This window comes from Bufo bufo, chromosome 5 (assembly GCF_905171765.1).
Source record: "Bufo bufo chromosome 5, aBufBuf1.1, whole genome shotgun sequence".
NCBI classification, from domain to species: Eukaryota; Metazoa; Chordata; class Amphibia; order Anura; family Bufonidae; genus Bufo; species Bufo bufo.
In genome coordinates this window covers 96,079,206-96,105,226 of record NC_053393.1, presented here as the reverse complement: position 1 = coordinate 96,105,226, position 26,021 = coordinate 96,079,206, and the positions used below count along the sequence as shown (strand labels likewise).

Genomic DNA, 26,021 nt, shown 5'->3' with positions numbered 1-26,021 from the left:
CTGTGATGCAATTAACAAACACACTGGCATTGTCTTTAACGCAATTAACTAACACAATGGCATGGTCTGTGACGCAATTAACAAAATACAATTACCAAAACACATTGGGCTCTGCCTGTGATGCAATTACCAAACATAATAGGCTAACTTAATCACTCACAGGCAGAAAACACACATTTTCCCCAAAACACAGAAAACACCTCAAAACCCCACATATCCCCATAATGTATACATCCATGGATAGCTCTGATCTGGGTGAACAACATATCCAAAAATCACCCAGATCCGAGCAGGGGTTCCCGAATTCCATGGAAGTCACATTTGGCCGACCGCAAGCATGGCTTTCCTGCCCAAAACAGTTCCACAGATTTAAGCTGTGCGGCCGGTCTGTCTTCTCCTTCAAAGTTAGTATATGGGCCATAATCCTGAGGCAAGAGGCTGGCAAACAGGCCCCTCCAAAACCCAGTGGCGAGGTTAGTTTCGCCACACATCTCCCCCTCCCAGGGAAGACTAACCAGATACCTGACCTCACGCTGGTCGGTATCTGAGTAAGTCTGGCAGTCCACCCACAACCAAATACTGGACCTGTTGAATTTGGTAGCCTGTCTCTGTCCAGTGAGTCCACCAAGGTTATGTTGGTAACTTGTACTCCCGGTCTCTGTGTTGCTCCCTGTCTTGGAGTGGAGGTTGCTTTGTGGGCAGGGATCAGCGGTAATCTGCCCTGGTGCCAGCGCTACCACGGAAGAAGCCTGGTTGGAGCCTGGTTGTTGGAGGGGGAGACCGACTGTCTCCCCTTTGGCTAAACAGCCCTGCTGCTGGGGGACAGGACCGACTGTCCCTACCCCCTGTGCTGTAAGTGCAGAGACCACAGTCCCATCTGCACTGTTGTGGGGCTTACTGTCTCCCCCTGGTGTGTCAAGCTGCTGCGGGGGAGAGGGGGTAACTAACTCCTCTCCCATACATACTTCCAGCCGCTGGGGAGGGCGATCGACCGTCTCCGCTCTCAATACAGTGTCCTGCTGCTGGGGAAAGGAGACTGGGCTCTCTATTCCCTGCTGGACACTCTGCCGCTGGGGGACAGGACCGACTGTCTCTGCCCCCTGTAACTCAGCCTGCCACTGGGGAATGGAGACTGGGCTCCCAATTCCCAATAAATCACATTGCCGCTGGGGGGACAGGACCGACTGTCTCTGCCCCCTGTAACTCAGCCTGCCGCTGGGGAATGGAGACTGGGCTCCCAATTCCCTCCAGGACCGGTGGAGAGACCTCGGTCCCATCTCCACCAGCCCCCTGGGGTTCTTCCCAGTAAACCTCCACAATATCTTCCCAGCTAAAGAGGTCGGGCTCTGGGTCTGTCACTCTGCTGTCCTGCTGAGCCTTCTCACTGGAGTGGAACAGCTGCTGGTAGCCCTGTTCCAGCTCCATCTCCCAGGTCACCAGGTGGAGCAGGTCGTGCTCAATCTCATGAGTGTCGTACCAGTCATACCTGCTCTCCCTCCATTCCAAGAGATCACGGAACCGGGCTTGTGTAGGGCTCCCAAACTCCAGCTCTGAAAAAGTCTCCCATAACAAGCCAGGACCATCAAACTCCTCTCCCTCTGGCTTGTCATGCTCAGCTGTCCTGGATAGGTACTGTGCCCCACACCACCAGAGCGCCTGGTAGGCATCTTCCAGCCACAGCTCCTGCCATGCTAGGAGTTCCAATTTCTTTACCCATTCCTCCCGGGGCTGCTCTCCCAGGAAAAGCATCCACAGGGCTACTCGCTTCTGCAACTGCTGATCTTCCGTGGGGAGTCTCTCGTCCCGCATATACTCCACAATACCCAGTGCCTGGTACCAGATGCCTTTGCGGACTGCATCTCGGTCATCCATGACACCCTCATCATACTCGACTGCTGTTTCCATTCTGGTGCTGTCAGGGTCGCTGTACTAGGACATGCGTTGCCCTCAAATTGTAAAATCCATGGAATGGTGTCTCCTGTTGCTGTCCTCCTGGCTGTGGGAACGATCCCGCCGCTTGCCACCAATGTAAAGGATCTCCTGACACCCCGACTGCGTACCTCCGTTGATGGATGCTCCCAGTGCCTCCCGAGGACTCCAAGCACTCCGCTCGACACCGATACCACCACAGGAACCGGGAACAGGAACAGCTCTTACAAGAGCTAGGAGTAATAGCCAGGGGAGTATACACGTATAGCAATCCCCACACACATGAGACGAGGCTCTATGTTGAATGTAAAATAGGAACTCTTTATTGAACACACAGCATTGACTTATATACACATGACATACTGAGGACATGATATAGCATACAATCCTGTACAGTTTAAACACAAAATTAACCCTATTCAACAAACACAATGGCATTGTCTGTGATGCAATTAACAAACACACTGGCATTGTCTTTTACGCAATTAACTAACACAATGGCATGGTCTGTGATGCAATTAACAAAATACAATTACCAAAACACATTGGGCTCTGCCTGTGATACAATTACCAAACACAATGGGCTAACTTAATCACTCACAGGCAGAAAACACACATTTTCCCCAAAACACAGAAAACACCTCAAAACCCCACATATCCCCATAATGTATTCATCCATGGATATCTCTGATCTGGGTGAACAACATATCCAAAAATCACCCAGATCCGAGCAGGGGTACCCGAATTCCATGGAAGTCACATTTGGCCGACCGCAAGCATGGCTTTCCTGCCCAAAACAGTTCCACAGATTTAAGCTGTGCGGCCGGTCTGTCTTCACCTTCAAAGTTAGTATATGGGCCATAATCCTGAGGCAAGAGGCTGGCAAACAGGCCCCTCCAAAACCCAGTGGCGAGGTTAGTTTCGCCACAACCCTCAAATCTGCAAGACAAGTGGATGTCTGTAGGAGGTAAATTCAAAGAAGATTATGGAGTCGCTTTTCTCCCTTTCTCTGTGTTTTCTAGGTTTGTCCGACAGCAAGCGAAAATCTGAAGTGATCCCAGTTTCGCCTTCACCACCAGCGGCAATCAATCACACAGACCTGAGAGACCTCACGGTAGGACCTATGTATCCACACACAAAACAGCTGTACCTTCAGGAGTCACAGACTACCAAAGCACCCACAAGGTACACACCATAGAAAACCCTGATAGACATTGTCCAATACACAAAAAATCTCATCCACTAAAGAAATGCAAAGGCTTTAGAAGCAAACCCATTGCAGAGCGGATGTCCTTCCTTAAACAAAATGGCATCTGTTTCAAGTGCTGCGGATCTACTTATCACATTGCCAAAGACTGCAAAATACCAGTAGAATGTACAGAATGTGGCAGTGAGAGACATATTGCAGCTTTGCACCCTGGCCCTGCTCCTGTCCCACTAGAGATTGTAGAACCCAGGGAAGATCAGGGCAGGGAGCAACAAGAGACCCCACTCTCCTCTGTAATGTCTAATTGCACCGAAGTATGTGGACAAGGCAAGAGAGCACGATCATGCTCTAAAATCTGTTTAGTGACTGTGTATCCCACTGGCAAGAGAGAAAGGGCAGTGAAAATGTATGCAGTGCTAGATGAACAGAGCAACAGATCCCTTGCAAAGTCAGATATCTTTAACCTTAAGGCAAGTGCAGTTCCATACACTCTAAGGACATGTGCGGGGACAATTGAAACCACAGGGAGAAGAGCTACTGACTTTACCATTGAATCCTTCAATAAGAAAGTGCAGTTCCCACTTCCTACACTAATAGAGTGTGGCATGATACCTGACGACAAAACTGAGATTCCACCTCCAGAAGTAGCTCATCACCACCCTCACCTCCGCTCAATTGCTCACCTTATCCCAGCTGTTGAGCCAGATGTTTCTATCCTACTTCTTGGAAGAGATATCCTTCAGGTACACAAGGTACGCCAGCAAATCAATAGACCTTATAATGCCCCCTATGCACAGAGACTGGACCTGGGGTGGGTCATTGTAGGAGAAGTTTGCCTGGGGACAGTGCACCAGCCTGACAACATTAGCACTTTGAAGACGTCTGTGTTAACAAATTTACGCACATCCCTTCTCAGTCCCTGTCACAACAACTTCATTGTCAAGGAAAGCTTTGGCAGGTCAACACAACACTGTGACTCTTCTACACTATATGGTAAAGAAGAAGTCAATTCCAACATTTAGACAGACAATCTAGGGATTACAGTGTTCCAGAAAACTAAAGATGATGATAAACAGGCCCTTTCTATAGAGGATCAGACCTTCTTGCAGATTATGGATAGAGAGGCTTACCAAGATGACAATCACAGTTGGGTGGCCCCTCTCCCCTTTCGCACACCCAGACGTGTTTTGCCTAGTAACAGGGAGCAAATCATGAAGCGTTTGCATTCACTCAGCAAAACACTGCAGAGAAAGCCAGAAGTGAAAAGAGATTTCACTGAATTCATTAAGGGGATGCTAGACAATGATCACGCTGAAATTGCAGGACCACTTGAGACAGACAGGGAAACCAACAGCAATCAGGTCAGAAGGTGGGAAAGTTTCCATGAACAAGTCAATCTAGAAGAACTAGCTCAGGCAAAGTCTGTTATAATCTCTTCTGTTCAAAACAAACATTTCCAGAAGAAAATTGACTGCATTAAAAAACAAAAGACATTCCTAAAACTAAGCCGTCTTAGGAAGCTTAGCCCCTTTTTAGACAAAAATGGGTTGTTGAGAGCAGGTGGACGTTTGTCTCTTGCAGAACTTTCAGAGGAAGAGAAACAGCCTGTCATTATACCTTATGATCACCACATTGCGACACTGCTTGTTAGGTACTATCATGAACAAGTAGTTCACCAAGGACTACACATCACAGAGGGTGCAATTAGATCCGCAGGTTTCTGGATTCTTGGTGGCAAACGCTTGGTATCAGCTGTTATACACAAATGCGTTATCTGTCGCAAGCTGCGAGGAAGATTACAAAGTCAAAAGATGGCAGAGCTACCATTGGACAGAGTAATTGCTCAACCACCTTCCACCAATGTGGGCTTAGATGTATTTGGTCCGTGGTCTGTTTTAACCCGTCGCACTAGAGGAGGCAGCGCAGACAGTAAACGATGGGCAGTCCTTTTCACTTGTTTGTCCACCCAAGCTGTACACATAGAGCTACTTGAAACCATGTCAACATCAAGCTTTATTAATGCCTTGAGGAGATTCTTCTCAATTCGTGGCCCAGCAAAACTGCTCCGTTCTGACAGAGGAACAAACTTTGTAGGAGCCTGCAAGGAACTTAACATTTGTGCCAGCGAATCACAATTGCAAGACTTTCTCCAAGACAGAGGATGAACATGGGTCTTTAATCTTCCACACTCACACATGGGTGGTGTCTGGGAGAGACTTATAGGTATTGCCAGGCGAATCTTGGACGCTATGTTGCTACAAACCAAAACTGCTCACTTGACCCATAAGACTTTAAGCACCTTTATGGCAGAGGTTACAGCTATTATGAATGCCAGGCCTATAGTTCCTGTGTCCTCAGACCCAGATACATCTATGGTCCTTACCCCAGCAATGTTGTTGACTCAAAGGGTGAACTCTTTGTCTGCTCCATCCGGAACCATAAGTACAGCACAAGTTCATGCGAAACAATGGAAGTACAATGCTTGGCAGACACCTTTTGGAAAAGATGGAAGAGGGAGTATCTGTCAAATCTGCAACACCGTAGGAAATGGACTGAGGATCGCCCAAATGTAAAAGTGGGTGATGTTGTTCTGTTGAAGGACAGCCAAGAGAGCAGGAACGAGTGGCCTGTAAGACTTATTGTCAATGCTCTACCAAGCAGGGATGGCAATGTTAGGAAGGTGGAGGTCAAGATTGCAAAGAATGGGACTTCCAAAATTTATCTTAGACCTATAACTGACATTATAGTTTTAGTTTCAGATTAGCTAGGATTCCATTTCCTGTTTATATGTTTTTTCTGCATAGCAGTAGTTATTTAGGTAGTGACATAATAAATTATACCAGACAGGGAGTGTTCTGCCCATTTTGTGCATAATAAATGTATGTAATGTGCTGTAAAGATTATACTGAAATGTTATGTTTGACGTTGCTGCCATCTAGTGGTCAAAGTTAGTTTCTACTTTGCCAGAACTTTACAGGAAGTGTATTTTTTCTCAGAGTCAGAGGCAGTAACCTTTAACCTGGAACTGTATTTCCTCCATTTCATGACTGCTCCTGGATCTAGCAGGCTGCATGCAGAGGAGCTCTTGATCTATTCCTGGACTTATGAAGGAATTGTCTGTGATTACTCTCACTGATGTAGTGAGGCTGCTGTATTATGTTTAATGTATTGACACATATGTTTTAGGTTTATATTGTAGTTTTACAAAGTTATTCAGAAAAGAGAATACATACCGATCTGATGTCTCACGTTTCTTGACTTCTGAATTATTGTTAAGCTGTCTGACTAGTGTTATACAACAGTCAATAACGCGAAGCAGAACACTTACAGTTCCACCAAATTCAAATTGCAAGCATACAAACCAGATTCCATACAAATTGCATACTGCAAACCAAGTTGAGCAAGCAGAACTATTAGTTAGACCTCAGATATACCTCTCAGAGAGATCATAAAGTGCTTAAATAACTTAGTGACAGTACAGATACTCAAGAGAGAAATATATCCACCATTTTATGTTGAATGACAAGATTGAACAGTTGAACCACCATCTTAATCATACAGCCATTTTGTGATATCTTTTCAACACTTGTTATGTACATGGACTATCTGCTGCGGAGGTGGCAGTGTTATATAAAGAAAAGTGGAAGTTAATAAAGAAGTTATTTTAAGCATTTGGTGTGCTCTTTAAACCTACTGTTTCCATAGAATGGCGCTAGAGGAATTACAGAGTAATATACAGTCTGGTTAGACAAAGTCAAAGATACCAAAATTCTTCTAATGCCACAGCGCAAAAGGTACTTCATAGTGCTGCGCCTGCCACAAATGGCTCTGCATCCTATCTGCAAAAAGTGCGGATTGGATGCGGAAAAAAAAATATGTTCATGTGCGTGAGCCCTTAGAGATGGTTTTGTAATCTTTTTAAGCCTGATGAGCATTGACAACTCTTCTTCTGAGGTCCTCAGAAATCTCCTTTGTTCGTGCCATGATACACTTCCACAAACATGTGTTGTGAAGATCAGATAGATTATAAAATACGACTGTGGGATCTTCACTCTTTTTTAAAAAATATTTTGCAGCTTTCCACTGTAACTGGGACATCCATACAAGCCCCAGTAACAGGTGAAAGCAGTCCCCTGTTTTGGTAGAACTGATCTGGGTAGCAAATCCAGCTAGGTATTCTACAATACTGGGGATTTACCAATTCATAAACAGGCTGATCTGGCATGCTGCAGTCTGGGAAAGCTGGAACAATCTCTACAGGGCGGTGATGGGGACATACCAGTTATATAAAATACACACAATGCTGCCCTGATACTGTGTGCATCTATCATTTGGTACCAGGGCAATATAATCTGTTGTTACCAGTGCAGCTGTACAGTGGTGTTACCCAGCTTTCCAAGGACCCTGAATGGCAAGTTGGTCTAGCAGAGGGGATTTATCGCTACATAAACTAGGAAAATTTGGAATTCAGTAGTCAGGGAAAGTTGGATAAAAAACTTTGCAGAGATGCAATGTAGGCCACACTTAGTACATACATTCTGTATACACTATGGTGTTCATTTTAACTGGTGTAAAGTAGAACTGGCTTAGTTGCCCATAGCAGACAATCAGATTCCTCTTTTCATTTTGGGCAGCTCTATTGGAAAATGAAAGGTGGAATCTGATTGGTTGCTATGGGCAACTAAGCCAGTTCTACTTTACATCACTTTGATAAATGCCCCCTTATATCCATACATATCATGACAACGGAGAATACATATACTATATATGTTGTTTGATCTCCAGCATACCTCCACATGCTCCCCAGCTTTCCAAAGCTGCTGAAAGGCAAATCTGCACTGTTATGCAGTGAAGAAAAGAATTATCACGGCATAACTAGGCAGATTAGCTATTCAGCTGTATGTTTTATGGCTGGTACTATGTATATGTACTAATGGCACTATGGATCGTGTTGTTACCGAATCTATTTTGTACTATTAGTAACTAGGAGATTCCTTCCAACAAAATGGCCGGACTCAATATGTAGAGCAGAAAATTATGCAGCCTAAACCCAACCACCTCGACCTAAACATCCTGGCTCACGAGCACTAGCATCAGAAGGAGACGAGGAAGGGGGAGAAGACATGGCTGCAGCCTAAGAAAAAAACACTCTGCTTTTCTGTTTTATTTTCTATGGCCTGCAACTGTGATATTGTACGGAAAAGACAAAAAAAACGAAATCACAGACACATAAGGAGATTGTTACGTCCCTTTAAGGCCTCTTTCAAACAGCCATCATGTGGGTACATTTTGGTGTCCACATGACAGGTGCAAATCCCAGCCAGACTGGGATTTACAGCTGTAATATAGATGCACATTTTAGTATCTGTAACGGTCAGCTCTGGGAAATTTACATTTTAGAAGGTTATTTTCTATAAAGGGTAAAATAGTACAAACAAGAAGACTCTAATCTTACTTATGATATAACACTGCAGCTGTTGTGTCCTACATGAGTTACTACCGTTGTCAGCAACCTCCAGCACGCAAACTGCTGTGAAACTACAACTCACTAGCTTGGTTGTTCTCAGAACTCCATAGAAATCAATGGAGCATGCTGGGAATTGCAGTTACACAAAAGCTGGAGCAACCAGAGGTTGCTGACCCCTGGTATACTAGTTAGTACCTCTTACATGTGCCAAGTTGCACAGCTGACATCTTTCCTTCGTGTGTTTCTCTATGTACTAGTGCCCTGTCTGACCAAGAAAGAAGTACAGCGGTGTCTTAAAAATATTAAAATAGACAAATTGCTAGGAACAGATGGCATACACCTCCGTATCCTAAGAGAATTAAGTAATGTCATAGCCAGAACCTTTTTTACATACAGTCCTGATCAAAAGTTTAAGACCACTTGAAAAATGGCAAAAAATCTTATTTTACATTGTTGGATCTTAACAAGGTTCCAAATAGAGCTTCAACATGCAACAAGAAGAAATGAGAGTGAGACAAAACATTTTTTGAACATTCAATTAATTGAAAATAACGATTAAACTGAAACTGGCTGTTTTTCAGCTGATACAAATTTTAGGACCATATGCCTTTAAAAGGCCAAATCTGTGCAAAGATGTGGATTCATTGTCATTTTCGGTCAGGTAGTCACAAGTTGTGATGGCAAAGGCAAAAAAACTCTCCCTTTTTGAATGTGGTTGGGTTGTTGAACTGCATAAGCAGGGTCTCTCACTGCGCGCCATCGCTGCTGAGGTGGGACGCAGTAAGACAGTCATTTGGAATTTCTTAAATGATTTTGAGGGTTATGGAACAAAAAAGTCAAGTGGAAGACCCAACAAAAATTTCATCAGCACTGAGCCGGAGGATCCAATTGGCTGTCCGTCAAGACACTGGACGATCCTCGACCCAAATTAAAGGGAACCTGTCCCAGGGATTTTGGGTATAGAGCTGAGGACATGGGTTGCTAGATGGCCACTAGCACATCCGCAATACCCAGTCCCCATAGCTCTGTGTGCTTTTATTGTGTAAAAAAAACGATTTGATACACATGCAAATTAACATAAAAGAGTCATATCTTGCTTGTGTGACCAGAGAAGAGTCATATTTTCAAGCTCTGACTTATCTCAGGTTAATTTGCATATGTATCAAATCAGTTTTTTTACACAATAAAAGCACACAGAGCTATGGGGACTGGGTATTGCGAATGTGCTAGCGGCCATCTAGCAACCCATGTCCTCAGCTCTATACCCAAAATCTCGGTGACAGGTTCCCTTTAAGGCCCTTACTGGTGCTGACTACAGCCCCATAACCATCAGACGGCATCGGAGACTGAAGGGCTTCAAAAACAAAAAACGTCTTCAAAGACCTCGTCTCCTGAACGCCACAGAACTGCTCGTTTCGACTTTGCAAGAGAGCACCAAACATGGGACATTCAAAGGTGGAAGAAAGTTTTATTCTCTGATGGTCCTGATGGTTTCCAACGTTACTGGCACAACAAGCAGATCCCACCTGAGATGTTTTCTACGCGCCACAGTGGAGGGGGCGCCATAATGGTCTGGGGTGCTTTTTCCTTCAGTGGAACAATGGAGCTTCAGGAAGTGCAGGGGCGTCAAACGGCCGCTGGCTATGTCCAGATGTTGCAGAGAGCATTCCTCATGACCGAGGGCCCTCGTCTGTGTGGTAACGACTGGGTTTTTCAACAGGACAACGCTACAGTACACAATGCCCGCAGGACAAGGGACTTCTTCCAGGAGAATAACATCACTCTTTTGGCCCATCCTGCGTGTTCCCCTGATCTAAATCCAATTGAGAACCCTTGGGAATGGATGGCAAGGGAAGTTTACATAAATGGACAACAGTTCCAGACATTAGATGGCCTTCATGCGGCCGTCTTCACCACTTGGAGAAATGTTCCCATTAACCTCATGGAAACGCTTGCATCAAGCATGCCGAAACGAATTTTTGAAGTGATAAACAATAACGGCGGAGCTACTCATTAGTGAGTTCATGTTTGGAAGTTGGATTTCTGTTTTGGGGGGGTTTAGGGTCTTTTTGGAGGTGTGGTCCTAAACCTTTGATCAGCTGAAAAACAGCCCGTTTCAGTTTATTCGTTGTTTTCATTAAATTGAATGCTCAAAAAATGTTTTGTCTCACTCCCATTTCTTCTTGTTGCATGTTGAAGCTCTACTTGGAACCTTGTTAAGATCCAGCCATGCTAAATATGATTTTTTGTCATTTTTCAAGTGGTCTTAAACTTTTGATCAGGACTGTATTTAAGGACTCTATACTGACAGGGAGTGTTCCACGAGATTAGCGCATTGCAAATGTGGTGCCAATATTCAAAAAGGGGTCAAAAACAGAGCCCGGAAACTATAGGCCGGTAAGTTTAACATCTGTCGTGGGTAAACTGTTTGAAGGTTTTCTATCTTGGAGCATCTCAAAGAAAATAAGCAAATAAAGCCATATCAGCATGGCTTCATGAGGGATCGGTCATGTCAAACTAATTTAATCAGTTTCTATGAGGAGGTAAGTTCTAGACTTGACCGCGGCAAATTAATGGATGTCGTATATCTGGACTTCTCCAAAGCATTTGATACCATGCCACATAAAAGGTTAGTATATAAAATAAGAAAATATCTGTATGTGGGTAAGTAACTGGTTCAGTGATAGAAAACAGAGGGTGGTTACTAATGGTACACACTCAGATTGGGTAACTGTCACTAGTGGGGTACCACAGGGGTCAGTATTGGGCCCTATTATCTTCAATATATTTATTAATGATCTTGTAGAAGGCTTGCACAGTAAAATATAAATGTTTGCAGATGACACTAAACTGTGTAAAGTAATTAACACGGAATAGGACAGTATACTGCTACAGAGGGATCTGGATAGATTTGAGGCTTGCGCAGAGAAGCGGTAGATGAGGCTTAAAGGGCTTCTGTCACCCCACTAAAGTCATATTTTTTTTTTGGGCTAGTTAAATTACTTATCCTGCGATATATGAAAATATAATGGTGTTACTTACTTTGATTCAGCAGTTTCTTCTAAAAACAAACTTTTATAATATGTAAATTAGGTCTCTACCAGCAAGTAGGGCGGCTACTTGCAGGTAGCAGCTGCAGAAAACCGCCCCCTCCTCCTGTTGATTGACAGGGCCAGCCGGGATCTCCTCCTCCGGCCAGCCCTGTCGGCATTTCAAAAATCGCGTGCCTGTGTTCATTCGGCGCAGGCGCTCTGAGATGAGGAGGCTCGCCTCCTCAGAACTCCCTCAGTGCGCCTGCGCCGATGACATCACTGAAATAGAAGACGTCATCGGCGCAGGCGCACTGACAGAGTGCTGAGGAGGCGAGCCTCCTCATCTCAGAGCGCCTGCGCAGAATGAACACAGGCGCGCGATTTTTGAAATGCCGACAGGGCTCGCCGGAGGAGGAGATCCCGGCTGGCCCTGTCAATCAACACGACGAGGGGGCGGTTTTCTGCAGCTGCTACCAGCAAGTAGACGCCCTACTTGCTGGTAGAGACCTAATTTACATATTATAAAAGTTCGTTTTTAGAAGAAACTGCTGAATCAAAGTAACACCATTATATTTTCATATATCGCTGGATAAGTAATTTAACTAGCCCAAAAAAAAAAATATGACTTTAGTGGGGTGACAGAAGCCCTTTAACACTGACAAATGTAAGGTTATGCACATGGGAAGGAATAATGCAAGTCACCCGTACATACTAAATGGTAAAACACTGGGTAACACTGACATGGAAAAGGACTTAGGAATTTTAGTGAACAGCAAACTAAGCTGTAGAAACCAGTGTCAGGCAGCTGCTGCCAAAGCCAATAAGATAGTGGGTTGCATCAAAAGGGGCATACATACATACCCGTGATGAGAACATAGTCCTGCCACTTTACAAATCACTAGTCAGACCACACATGGAGTACTGTGTACAGTTCTGGGCTCCAGTGAACAAGGCAGACATAGCAGAGCTGGAGAGGGTTCAGAGGAGGGCAACTAAAGTAATAACTGGAATGAATGAACTACAGTATCCAGAAAGATTATCAAAAGATGGCTAAATACACTGCTCAAAAAAATAAAGGGAACACAAAAATAACACATCCTAGATCTGAATTAATATAAAATTCTTCTGAAATACTTTGTTCTTTACATAGTTGAATGTGCTGACAACAAAATCACACAAAAATAAAAAAATGGAAATCAAATTTTTCAACCCATGGAGGTCTGGATTTGGAGTCACACTCAAAATTAAAGTGGAAAAACACACTACAGGCTGATCCAACTTTGATGTAATGTCCTTAAAACAAGTCAAAATGAGGCTCAGTAGTGTGTGTGGCCTCCACATGCCTGTATGACCTCCCTACAACGCCTGTGCATGCTCCTGATGAGGTGGCGGAAGGTCTCCTGAGGGATCTCCTCCCAGACCTGGACTAAAGCATCTGCCAACTCCTGGACAGTCTGTGGTGCAACGTGACGTTGGTGGATAGAGCGAGACATGATATCCCAGATGTGCTCAATTGGATTCAGGTCTGGGGAACGGGCGGGCCAGTCCATAGCATCAATGCCTTCGTCTTGCAGGAACTGCTGACACACTCCAGCCACATGAGGTCTAGCATTGTCTTGCATTAGGAGGAACCCAGGGCCAACTGCACCAGCATATGGTCTCACAAGGGGTCTGAGGATCTCATCTCGGTACCTAATGGCAGTCAGGCTACCTCTGGCGAGCACATGGAGGGCTGTGCGGCCCTCCAAAGAAATGCCACCCCACACTATTACTGACCCAATGCCAAACCGGTCATGCTGGAGGATGTTGCAGGCAGCAGAATGTTCTCCACGGCGTCTCCAGACTCTGTCACGTCTGTCACATGTGCTCAGTGTGAACCTGCTTTCATCTGTGAAGAGCACAGGGTGCCAGTGGCGAATTTGCCAATCTTGGTGTTCTCTGGCAAATGCCAAACGTCCTGCACGGTGTTGGGCTGTAAGCACAACCCCCACCTGTGGACGTCGGGCCCTCATATCACCCTCATGGAGTCTGTTTCTGACCGTTTGAGCAGACACATGCACATTTGTGGCCTGCTGGAGGTCATTTTGCAGGGCTCTGGCAGTGCTCCTCCTTGCACAAAGGTGGAGGTAGCGGTCCTGCTGCTGGGTTGTTGCCCTCCTACGGCCTCCTCCACGTCTCCTGATGTACTGGCCTGTCTCCTGGTAGCGCCTCCATGCTCTGGACACTACGCTGACAGACACAGCAAACCTTCTTGCCACAGCTCGCATTGATGTGCCATCCTGGATAAGCTGCACTACCTGAGCCACTTGTGTGGGTTGTAGACTCAGTCTCATGCTACCACTAGAGTGAAAGCACCGCCAGCATTCAAAATTAACCAAAACATCAGCCAGGAAGCATAGGAACTGAGAAGTGGTCTGTGGTCACCACCTGCAGAACCACTCTTATTGGGGGTGTCTTGCTAATTGCCTATAATTTCTACCTGTTGTCTATCCCATTTGCACAACAGCATGTGAAATTGATTGTCACTCAGTGTTGCTTCCTAAGTGGACAGTTTGATTTCACAGAAGTGTGATTGACTTGGAGTTACATTGTGTTTAAGTGTTCCCTTTTTTTTTTTGAGCAGTGTATATCAGGGGTCAGTACAGAGATCTCTCCCATCATCTATTTATCCCCAAGACTGTGACTGTGACGAGGGGACATCCTCTGTGTCTGGAGGAAAGAAGGTTTCTACACAAACATAGAAGAGGATTCTTTACGGTAAGAGAAGCGAGACTATAGAACTCTCTGCCTGAAAAGGTGGTGATGGGAGAGAGGGGCCTGGATGTATTTCTGGAGTGTAATAATATTACAGGCTATAGCTACTAGAGAGGGGTCGTTGATCCAGGGAGTTATTCTGATTGCCTTATTGGAGTCTGGAAGGAATTTTTTCCCCCCTATAGTGAGGAAAACTGGCTTCTACCTCATAGGTTTTTTTTTGCCTTCCTCTGGATCACCTTGCAGGATAACAGGCTGAACTGGATAGACAGATGTCTTTTTTTTTAGCTTTATAAACTATGTTACTAAGTACTATACTAATATGAATGGAGGATGTTTGCCAAGGTCTAACGTCTGCACCGCATTCACATACAGCCAATCTAAGCTGCACCATTGTCGCTGACCCACATCTTTTTTTATTAGTGTGCCAAGTGTGAGATACAGAATTCCTCCTTTACAGGGAGTGCAGAATTATTAGGCAAATGAGTATTTTGACCACATCATCCTCTTTATGCATGTTGTCTTACTCCAAGCTGTATAGGCTCGAAAGCCTACTACCAATTAAGCATATTAGGTGATGTGCATCTCTGTAATGAGAAGGGGTGTGGTCTAATGACATCAACGCCCTATATTAGGTGTGCATAATTATTAGGCAACTTCCTTTCCTTTGGCAAAATGGGTCAAAAGAAGGACTTGACAGGCTCAGAAAAGGCAAAAATAGTGAGATATCTTGCAGATGGATGCAGCATTCTTAAAATTGCAAAGCTTCTGAAGCGTGATCATCGAACAATCAAGCGTTTCATTCAAAATAGTCAACAGGGTCGCAAGAAGCGTGTGGAAAAACCAAGGCGCAAAATAACTGCCCATGAACTGAGAAAAGTCAAGCGTGCAGCTGCCAAGATGCCACTTGCCACCAGTTTGGCCATATTTCAGAGCTGCAACATCACTGGAGTGCCCAAAAGCACAAGGCGTGCAATACTCAGAGACATGGCCAAGGTAAGAAAGGCTGAAAGACAACCACCACTGAACAAGACACACAAGCTGAAACGTCAAGACTGGGCCAAGAAATATCTCAAGACTGATTTTTCTAAGGTTTTATGGACTGATGAAATGAGAGTGAGTCTTGATGGGCCAGATGGATGGGCCCGTGGCTGGATTGGTAAAGGGCAGAGAGCTCCAGTCCGACTCAGACGCCAGCAAGGTGGAGGTGGAGTACTGGTTTGGGCTGGTATCATCAAAGATGAGCTTGTGGGGCCTTTTCGGGTTGAGGATGGAGTCAAGCTCAACTCCCAGTCCTACTGCCAGTTTCTGGAAGACACCTTCTTCAAGCAGTGGTACAGGAAGAAGTCTGCATCCTTCAAGAAAAACATGATTTTCATGCAGGACAATGCTCCATCACACGCGTCCAAGTACTCCACAGCGTGGCTGGCAAGAAAGGGTATGAAAGAAGAAAATCTAATGACATGGCCTCCTTGTTCACCTGATCTGAACCCCATTGAGAACCTGTGGTCCATCATCAAATGTGAGATTTACAAGGAGGGAAAACAGTACACCTCTCTGAACAGTGTCTGGGAGGCTGTGGTTGCTGCTGCACGCAATGTTGATGGTGAACAGATCAAAACACTGACAGAATCCATGGATGGCAGGCTTTTGAGTGTCCTTACAAAGAAAGGTGGCTATATTGGTCACTGATTAGTTTTTGTTTTGTTTTTGAATGTCAGAAATGTATATTTGTGAATGTTGAGATGTTATATTGGTTTCACTGGTAAAAATAAATTGAAATGGGTATATATTTGTTTTTTTTGTCAAGTTGCCTAATAATTATGCACAGTAATAGTCACCTGCACACACAGATATCCCCCTAAAATAGCTAAAACTAAAAACAAACTAAAAACTACTTCCAAAAATATTCAGCTTTGATATTAATGAGTTTTTTTGGGTTCATTGAGAACATGGTTGTTGTTCAATAATAAAATTAATCCTCAAAAATACAACTTGCCTAATAATTCTGCACTCCCTGTAAACAAATCAGACACAAAGACTATAGAGACAAAGAACAATTAAGAGATTTCAAAATTTCCTTTAATGTGCAGGCGAAGAATGAAACAAGAATAATAATAATAATAATAATAATAACAAAAAAACCAAAACACTGCAGATGTAAATCCTGTACAGTCTGATGACACATAGCTATAGACAGGCTATGGTACCTCCCCTGCATGAAGGAAGCAGCATCGATACTGGCAAACGTCATAAAAAAAAAAAAAGAAAAAAGATTTTGGCTACTGTGGAATTTTACTATGGAATTCCTGAAACTGTGCAGCATTATCACTCAGTCTTCCCCTTAAAGGGGTTCTGCACTTTCATTTAACTGATGATCTATCCTCTGGATAGATAATCAGCTTCTGATCGGTGGGGGTCCGACCCCCGCCGATCAGCTGTTTGAGAAGGCAGAGACGCTCCAGCAGCGCCGCGGCCTTCTCACTGTTTACCGCCGATCCACTGACGTCACGACTAGTATCAACTAGCGTGGGCGGGGCTAAGCCTCATTCAAGTGAACAGAGATTAGCCCCGCCCATGCTAGTTGATATTAGTCGTGACGTCAGTGGGCCGGTGGTAAACAGTGAGAAGGCCGCGGCGCTGCCGGAGCGCCGCTGCCTTCTCAAACAGCTGATCGGCGGGGGTCCCGGGGGTCAGACCCCCACCGATCAGAAGCTGATGATCTATCCAGAGGATAGATCATCAGTTAAATGAACGTGCAAAACCCCTCTAAAGGGACCAGCATTTTTTAAAGAGAATCTGTCACCAGTGACCTCCCTATCCCACTGTTTTCGCAGACACATAGCTGTGGTTCACCTGATTAATATGCTTTTAACTTTTGTTGATCTGAGGATCCGTTCACAAGTTAGGATACCTTTTCTTAATATGCAAATTAGGCCTTTGGTGCAATGAAGGCACCACCATTGCTCTTGTTGCACCCAAGCACCACTAATTTCTGTGGCCAGCCCCTCCCTGGCTGTTTTGCCACTGCCTGTCCCCATCAATCAAAACAGCCAGGGAGGGGCTGGCCACAGAAAGGTGCAGAGCTTGGGTGCAACGAGAGCAATGGTGATGCCCTCATTGCACCAAAGGCCTAATTTGCATAATAAGAAAAAGTGTCATAAATCGGGAACGGAGCCTCGGATCAACAAAATAAAAAACTGCGTTTTAGTCAGGTGAAGCACAGCTGTGTGTCTAAGCAAACCGTTAGATAGGGAGGACGCTGGTATTCTGTATTAGACACCCACCTATTACCTATCAACAGCTATAGGCGGAGCAGAAGTAGCAGTCGTACCTGATCTCTGGTGCCTGAAGACACCGTACCACACAGAAAGACACAAGTATTATAAATGGAGCCCAGTTGGGGTTCAGGAGCTTTAATCTTGTATGGCACCTACATTACAGAAGAAACGTTTGCACAGAAAGGTGCCAGTCATACCCAGCTGTTACATCGGGTGAAATCTGGAGCAGCATCGCTCAACCTGTGCGCGAGACTCGTGCTGTGGAAGGGAGGAAAAGGGGAAAACGGCAGCAATATAGAACATGTCCTAATCATGTCCTAGAAAATTAACATTTACAGAAGTTATGCAGAAAAAAGGAGACTTCATTTCCAGCTCCACATCATCTAATATTCATCTGCAGCCACCTGTGAAGGGATGGAGATTTATTATTATTTTTTAACCGAGTGGTTTGATTTTTCTCAGAAAAAGCTCCACTCTTGTCCAAAGGTTGTATTTGGTATTTAGCTCCCATTTACTTGAGCTGCCACCTGGCAGGCACAGGTCATGGCGTGGGATATCCAGTGTGGGATTGGACAGCTTCCCCTGCAATAAATGGTCGCCCAATTAATTTTCTAAATGCTTGCAATCCCCCAAAGCCAGTCTGGATTTGCTTATTGGTCTTATCCAACCCGTATGACCCCCTTCCCCAATGCCAGGGCCCCTTGTATACATTATACTTACCTGCTCCCCGACACCCGCGTCGCTCCGAATCTCTGCACGGCCGCCTCTGTATTTCCCAGTCGCACGATGCTAGGGATGCTCGTCCCTGTCACGGCCTGCTATTGGCTGATCCCCCCGTCGCAGGATGTTTTGCTCTACGTGACGGTGAGATGCATCGGCGGGGCTGTGCGGAGATCAGGAGTAATGTGTGTGCCGGGAAGCAGCTAAGTATAATGTATACAAGGGGACGGGCATTGGGGGGTGGGGTGGGGCGGAGGTCATTATAGGGGTTTGATAACCCCTTTAATAGAGGGGACTGCAAAATTAATGACTCAGTGGGGCAGATTTACTAATCCAGTCTAATATTTAGACAGTAAAAACAGACTAGACAGTCTAAAAGTGCACCAAAGGTTCAGATTGTCTCGCTGCCTTAGTCCACATGCACACGGCTGTGTCCGTATTTCGGTCTGCAAAAAACATCTGCTAAAAAATGGATACCATTCCGTCTTTTTCTCACTCCCATCAATAGAAAGGACTATTCTTGTCCACAGTACCGAGAAGAACAGGACACGTTCTGTAGTTTGTGGAACAGCCACATGGATCCGCAAAAAAGTACGGTTGTGTGCCTCAGGCCTTGCTTTGTGGCAGAATGGTGTAACTATTCTGTTGCACACTGTCCCGTCTTACGCTACGTCCCATTTCTCACAAGGAAAAATAGTGTCTATAACACTTAATAAATGCAGCACATGGCCTGTCTGCCAGTTTTTTGGCACAGATTGAGGCAGAATCCTGGCGCAGTTTGATTAGTAATCCCCCTTCCCCCCCCCATGTGCCCTTAGAATGAGAAGTCTTCTAAAGGGGTCAATAAAATGTAAGCCTAAAGTAGTTCTGTCCAACACAAAGCAGCTGAAAGCGGAGGGGGCGTGAAAATATATGATCACCATTAATACTGACATCTACATGCATCCTGGAGCTTTTTTCCTTTGTGCAGCAATATTATTATAACACCGACCACTTACAGTATTGTACCATTTCATTTATCAGCACATCCTACACAGAACCACGATGCGGGGAGGACACAGTCTACAAGGTTACTTTACTTCTATAATACTTTCCTGTCTTATAAAGACATTGAGAACTTCAACATTGTAATTATGTCTTAAAAAAATATCAAACTCAACATTTCCACTCAAAGGAGGTTGTCTAGAAATGCTGGGTCCTGCTGTATCAAGAAAGTACACTATACAGTACCAGCAGAAAGCCCCGAAAAGTACCCACACTCAACAGGAAGCACATCTACGGCCAGACAACCCCTTCATAGATCAAAATTCCCTCTAATAACTATCATCCATAATTGTCCAAAAATAGCAAAAAGGGTTCTCCAAGATATTTTAACTCCGTGGAGGTCTGACACCCGAGACCCCGCCGATCAGCTTTTTGAGAAGGCACCAGAGCTCGCAGTAGCACCGTGGCCTTCTCCCAGTGCTGTACATTTAATAGCACTTGTGCTTGGTATCGCAGCTCCGCATCATTCACTTCAATGCAGCTGAACGCCACTGCCATCTCAAACACTTGACCGGTGGGGGTTCCCGGAGTCGGACCCCCACCGATCAGATACTGATGACCCATCCTAAGGATAGGTCATCAGTATTACAATCTTGGAAAACCCTTTTAATGAGGTTTCCCACCTATTAAAGAGGACCTGTCAGTTTTCCAAAAATGTCTGCTTTAGTAAATTCCTGAATTCCCCATAAAATAATGATTCTGGATCATGCTTTTTTTTTTTTTTTTAACAATTCTTTGTCATGCAGTTTCTTTTTTTGTACCACATACACCGTGTCCTACACACCGCGAATCTCTCAGCACTGATTGGATATCATGTAACACCCAGTTGTCCCTGACTTGTTATTTAAAGGGGAATACAATTATCTAGTAAAGCAGACCTGTCAGGAGAGGTTACAAGTCTTATGGATGTAGCAGTGTTAACAAAGTCATAACGCGTTAACTAGATGTGATAACTCACCCAGTGTGCGTTAGCTCTGCTGCCTTTGCATTAACTTGCAGAAGAGGTACAGATGCAGCAGAGTTAAGGCTGTATTGCATTCCCTCCCAGAAATCGCCTGCTCGCTAGCGGGGAGACCGCTGCTATTACATGCAGCGATCTTCTCTGCAGCATGAGGAGGAGTGATCAGTATGCCATCGCTCATCCCCATGTTGTATTGTGGTTTGCCGGCGGCAGATTGTTATTAGACACCACAATCTGCCGCCTGCAAACAATAATTTTTTAACATGTCAAAATATTTGGATTGCCTGATGATCGAGCATTTCCTGGATCGACGTCAGTATTACACTGCAAGATGATCGCTAACAAGCGTTACTACGAACGCTCGTTAGCAATCATCTGGTAAAAAATTGCGCAGTGTAATACAGGCTTTAACAGACACAGTGATAACGCGTTAATTAGATGTGAACAGTGGAATCGATGGGGATCTGACCTCTGAGACCCCGATCAATTACATGGGCCCCTAAACCCCCATTCTAAGAAGTTATCTGCCTGCACATACATATCCACAGCAATGACAGACATGAAGGCAGGTAAGTGCACTGGACCCCATACATCCGTAGTCAGACTCCATCGCTCAGAAAACCTCCTTCTAGGCAGAAATTAAATAGAATTATGGAAATACTGAGTGACACAAAACACATGTAAAACCTATGAAACGGGTCATCAATATCATACAATGCACAGGCTCAGAACAACATTTCAACAATATAAAAATGTCAAGTTAAATTAAGATACACACAAGTAAAAATTGCTGATTTTGAAGTTGGTTCTTTGCCCTGCTATAAAGGATAGGATACAGGAGTACCGTAGAAATTTTTCGAGTGCAGGGTCATCCAGCTTTTTTGGCAAATTTCCAACATTAAAAAAATAAAATAAATGGCACAATAAAAAAATATGCAAATGTCTGCATGCAGCAGGGAGACTTTGTCTTTGTATGCAAACGTGTGCTTTCTCTCTGATGTCAGTCCACTACTAGGTAGGATATATGATCATCACCCATTGAAAGGATTGTGCTCTATTAGCGAAAAACCCAATACATTTATTTTCGCATTCCTCAAAGTCTAGTGTAGTCTCCATTTTGTTGCAGGTCCCCAATACTTTCATAGTCACTCTCACCATGCTGGAGAACCCCCTGACAAGACTGAGAGAAAGTAATAGTCCTGTCTTCTTCATGACTTAATGCTGCAATGGCCTCATATTCAGGGTCGGGCCCACCGTTTACCGTGTCCATTGCAGCTGGTAAGCCAATGAGGTTGGGGCTTTTATCAATATCCCTGACCGTCGCATATGTACCATTACAGGCCGTTGGTGAGATCTCAACGTCTTGGATGTAGGAATAATGGGAGAGGTCTTCCTGAAGTCTCAGGGATTGTCCAGTTCTAGAAACTCTTGAATACATGGCAGAAATCTAGAAGGAAATAATTCACATAAGTAACATAGTCCAAGTAAGTTCAAACGTATAATAAAACTATTAAATATCATTTAAAGGGGTTTCCCGAATATGCCACTGATTTCCAACCTCTGGAACCCCCCACTGGTTATGAGAATGAAGAGGCTGCAGCATTGGTGTAGTGCTGCGTCCCTGCATACCGGTGCCCCGGCCACCCAGCTGTGCAGAGACCTCTCCCATTCATTTAAAGGGGATCTCCAAGTTAAAAAAATAAAAATCTTTCTGTGTGGAGATGGGACACTCTGCACAATACTTACTCCTCCATTGCCACCATCTCTGCTGCTAGGACTGGGTGCAGGCTCTTCTGCTCAGGTCCTGACTGGTTGTGTTCTACCGTCTTTCTGTATACAGGAAGAATCTAACAAATCCGGTCAGGACCTGAGCAGAAGAGCCCGCAGACTATCTTCCCTCCACAGATCAGCACAAAGCAAAATCAAGATCAAATCAAGAAAGCCCAAAGAACACCTTTAGAACATGGCTGGGAACACCTATGAGCAGGGAACATAAAGGAGTGAGTGCAGCAGTAAATCACAGCTGTAGCTCCTTCTTTCTCATGATGGGTTTGGGTGCCATAGGTTGGACTCCCACAGACAATAAAGTGAAGGCACATCCTTCTAATAACCGCGTTGAGGTATCAGTATTGGCCAGGTGGACCAGACATGGCTAATATGTGTAGCTGATCTGTATACTTTGAGACTCAGCCCGCATTTATGATCCTATGCTGCAGTGTTAGTACTAGGTGATATTCTTTTTCGATCACCGTTATTTGTGATACATATTTATAATATAATTGTGTATTTTATTTGATTTTGCACATTTGTTATTGTGCTTGGCTAGTGATACTCTGCATTACACTATCAATTATACACTGCTCAAAAAAATAAAGGGAACACTTAAACAACACAATGTAACTCCAAGTCAATCACACTTCTGTGAAATCAAACTGTCCACTTAGGAAGCAACACTGAGTGACAATCAATTTCACATGCTGTTGTGCAAATGGGATAGACAACAGGTGGAAATTATAGGAAATTAGCAAGACACCCCCAATAAAGGAGTGGTTCTGCAGGTGGTAACCACAGACCACTTCTCAGTTCCTATGCTTCCTGGCTGATGTTTTGGTCACTTTTGAATGCTGGCGGTGCTTTCACTCTAGTGGTAGCATGAGATGGAGTCTACAACCCACACAAGTGGCTCAAATAGTGCAGCTTATCCAGGATGGCACATCAATGTGAGCTGTGGCAAGAAGGTTTGCTGTGTCTGTCAGCGTAGTGTCCAGAGCATTGAGGCGCTACCAGGAGACAGGCCAGTACATCAGGAGACGTGGAGGAGGCCGTAGGAGGGCAACAACCCAGCAGCAAGACAGCTACCTCCGCCTTTGTGCAAGGAGGAACAGGAGGAGCACTGCCAGAGCCCTGCAAAATGACCTCCAGCAGGCCACAAATGTGCATGTGTCTGCTCAAACGGTCAGAAACAGACTCCATGAGGGCGATATGAGGGCCCGATGTCCACAGGTGGGGGTTGTGCTTACAGCCCAACACCGTGCAGGACGTTTGGCAAATTCGCCACTGGCGCCCTGTGCTCTTCACAGATGAAAGCAGGTTCACACTGAGCACATGTGACAGAGTCTGGAGACACCGTGGAGAACGTTCTGCTGCCTGCAACATCCTCCAGCATGACCGGTTTGGCATTGGGTCAGTAATGGTGTGGGGTGGCATTTCTTTGGAGGGCCGCACAGCCCTCCATGTGCTCGCCAGAGGTAGCCTGACTGCCATTAGGTACCGAGATGAGATCCTCAGACCCCTTGTGAGACCATATGCTGGTGCGGTTGGCCCTGGGTTCCTCCTAATGCAAGACAATGCTAGACCTCATGTGGCTGGAGTGTGTCAGCAGTTCCTGCAAGACGAAGGTATTGATGCTATGGACTGGCCCGCCCGTTCCCCAGACCTGAATCCAATTGAGCACATCTGGGACATCATGTCTCGCTCTATCCACCAACGTCACGTTGCACCACAGACTGTCCAGGAGTTGGCAGATGCTTTAGTCCAGGTCTAGGAGGAGATCCCTCAGGAGACCGTCCGCCACCTCATCAGGAGCATGCACAGGCGTTGTAGGGAGGTCATACAGGCACATGGAGGCCACACACATTACTGAGCCTCATTTTGACTTGTTTTAAGGACATTACATCAAAGTTGGATCAGCCTGTAGTGTGTTTTTCCACTTTAATTTTGAGTGTGACTCCAAATCCAGACCTTCATGGGTTGAAACATTTGATTTCCATTTTTTTATTTTTGTGTGATTTTGTTGTCAGCACATTCAACTATGTAAAGAACAAAGTATTTCAGAAGAATATTTAATTAACTCAGATCTAGGATGTGTTATTTTTGTGTTCCCTTAATTTTTTTGAGCAGTGTATTAAGGGCTTTATACTTTTTGTTGTTGCTTGGTTAGCCATTGTGCTATAAGATCTTTATCAATTGTGACCAGGCTATATCAAATAGGGGCCAGAGGCGATCACTGCCTGGGATTTATATCAATATATAAGGATTGGCAGAGTCTGGTTTTCCACCTGAGCCGTGTTTGTTCTGCAGGGGTATAGTGGGATTTATTACATCTGTGTCCCCTTTTTTTATTTCACAATATTTTTATTGAATGGAATAAAACATATATCACAAGCAATACAGCATTCCGAGCTTGAGCAATACATTTAGTAGTACACGTAAATAGTCAAGTGTAAGATCATTTATATAGTCATCACATTGATAATCATTATGCTGTATCCAAGTGTTGGGTGAATGGGAAAGGGAAAGGGAAGTAGAAAGGGGGGAATGGAGGGACATAGGATAATAACAGCAGAGGAACATCATCAACAGCAACAGCAACATAGCCGTGGTTCAGAGCCAATTCTAGAGTCAGTACATAGTGAAGCAGTCAAGTTTCAGTTATAATCATGACTAACGCCAACCGTACGGTTGGTAGGAAAAGCGAAAAAACATATTGACACCCCAAAGGTCACTAAACCTCAAAAAAGAAGAGACAGGGACCTGCAATCCTAGTACCCCTCATTCTGTTTTCCCTCTATTTACAAAGGCTGACCGCCAAATTTTACATTTCTTAAGATAGCTGTTAAATGAGCCTGAACAAGATGCCATAGTGCTTTCCATTTCACAATGGTAGGAGACCCTTTTAATGACCTCAGAAATAGATGGAACCACCGTAGACCTCCAATGTTTTGCAATAAGTATTTTAGCCGCTGTTAGGACATGAAAGGCAACTGTACGATGTGATGTTGTTTAGAGATCATATCTAGGCCATTAAGCAAGAGGAACATATCGGGGGTATAAAGGTATCCAGACTTGGAGAATGGATGATAAAAGGTTATACACCTCCCTCCAGAAATTCCTGACACTTGGGCAGCCCCAAAATATGTGTAGCATATCTCCAACGGATTTCTTGCACCTCCAACAGGTGTTAGACACATCCGGATATATCAAGGATAATCTTTCCGGCATCATGTACCATCTATATATTATTTTCCTAGAGGCTTCTAAGTGATAGGAGCATTTGGAGTGTTTTTGGGGGGCAGAAAAAATTGTTCGCCAGGAAATTTGGTCTACTGGAATTTTCAGGTCTGTTGACCACTTTTCCACTCCTGAAGTCACAGCCACATTGCAGACATCTAGCATCAGTCTATACAGTGCGGATATGCCTTTAGGCTGGGCAGTCGCCCCAAAGAAATATTTAGCAAAGTGAGAGGCAGTACCATCGGCCTCCTCCGTTAACGAGGATATCAAAGATCTCAGCCGCAAATATTTAAGAAATTCCCTGTTGGAAAGAGCGAATTTTTGAGTAATTTCAGAAAAGGATAACAATCCATTTTTTTTCCAAATAACGCTCACGCTGGTTATACCTTTCTGTATCCATGTATCGAATGATATATCTGGGAGCATGTGTTCCAAAACTTTTCATTGGGATTTGTGAACGTTGCATTGTAACTCATTTCTTAGCTAATATCACGGATTTCCACACCGTGAGACTGGCCCTCATTGGTGCATGTTTAGGAGAGTGTCCCAGTGGGTTAATAAAGGGACATTGGAGAATGTCTTTGATGTCTCCTGCACCCATTGTCTTTGTTTC

The 26,021-nt window shown here is 44.6% G+C and overlaps 1 protein-coding gene across 3 annotated transcripts in view; it reads right to left on the bottom strand.

The window, feature by feature from the left end:
* Nucleotides 1-20,696: 20,696 nt before the first annotated feature.
* The window catches only part of PAG1 (phosphoprotein membrane anchor with glycosphingolipid microdomains 1), a 257,231-nt gene continuing 251,906 nt past the window's right edge, over nt 20,697-26,021 (bottom strand). For all 3 annotated transcript variants that reach the window (XM_040433064.1, XM_040433063.1, XM_040433065.1), the window contains one exon: nt 20,697-21,842. In XM_040433064.1, coding sequence (XP_040288998.1) covers nt 21,489-21,842 — 354 coding nt within the window. In that variant the 3' untranslated portion in view covers nt 20,697-21,488. The remainder of the gene's footprint in view (nt 21,843-26,021) is intronic.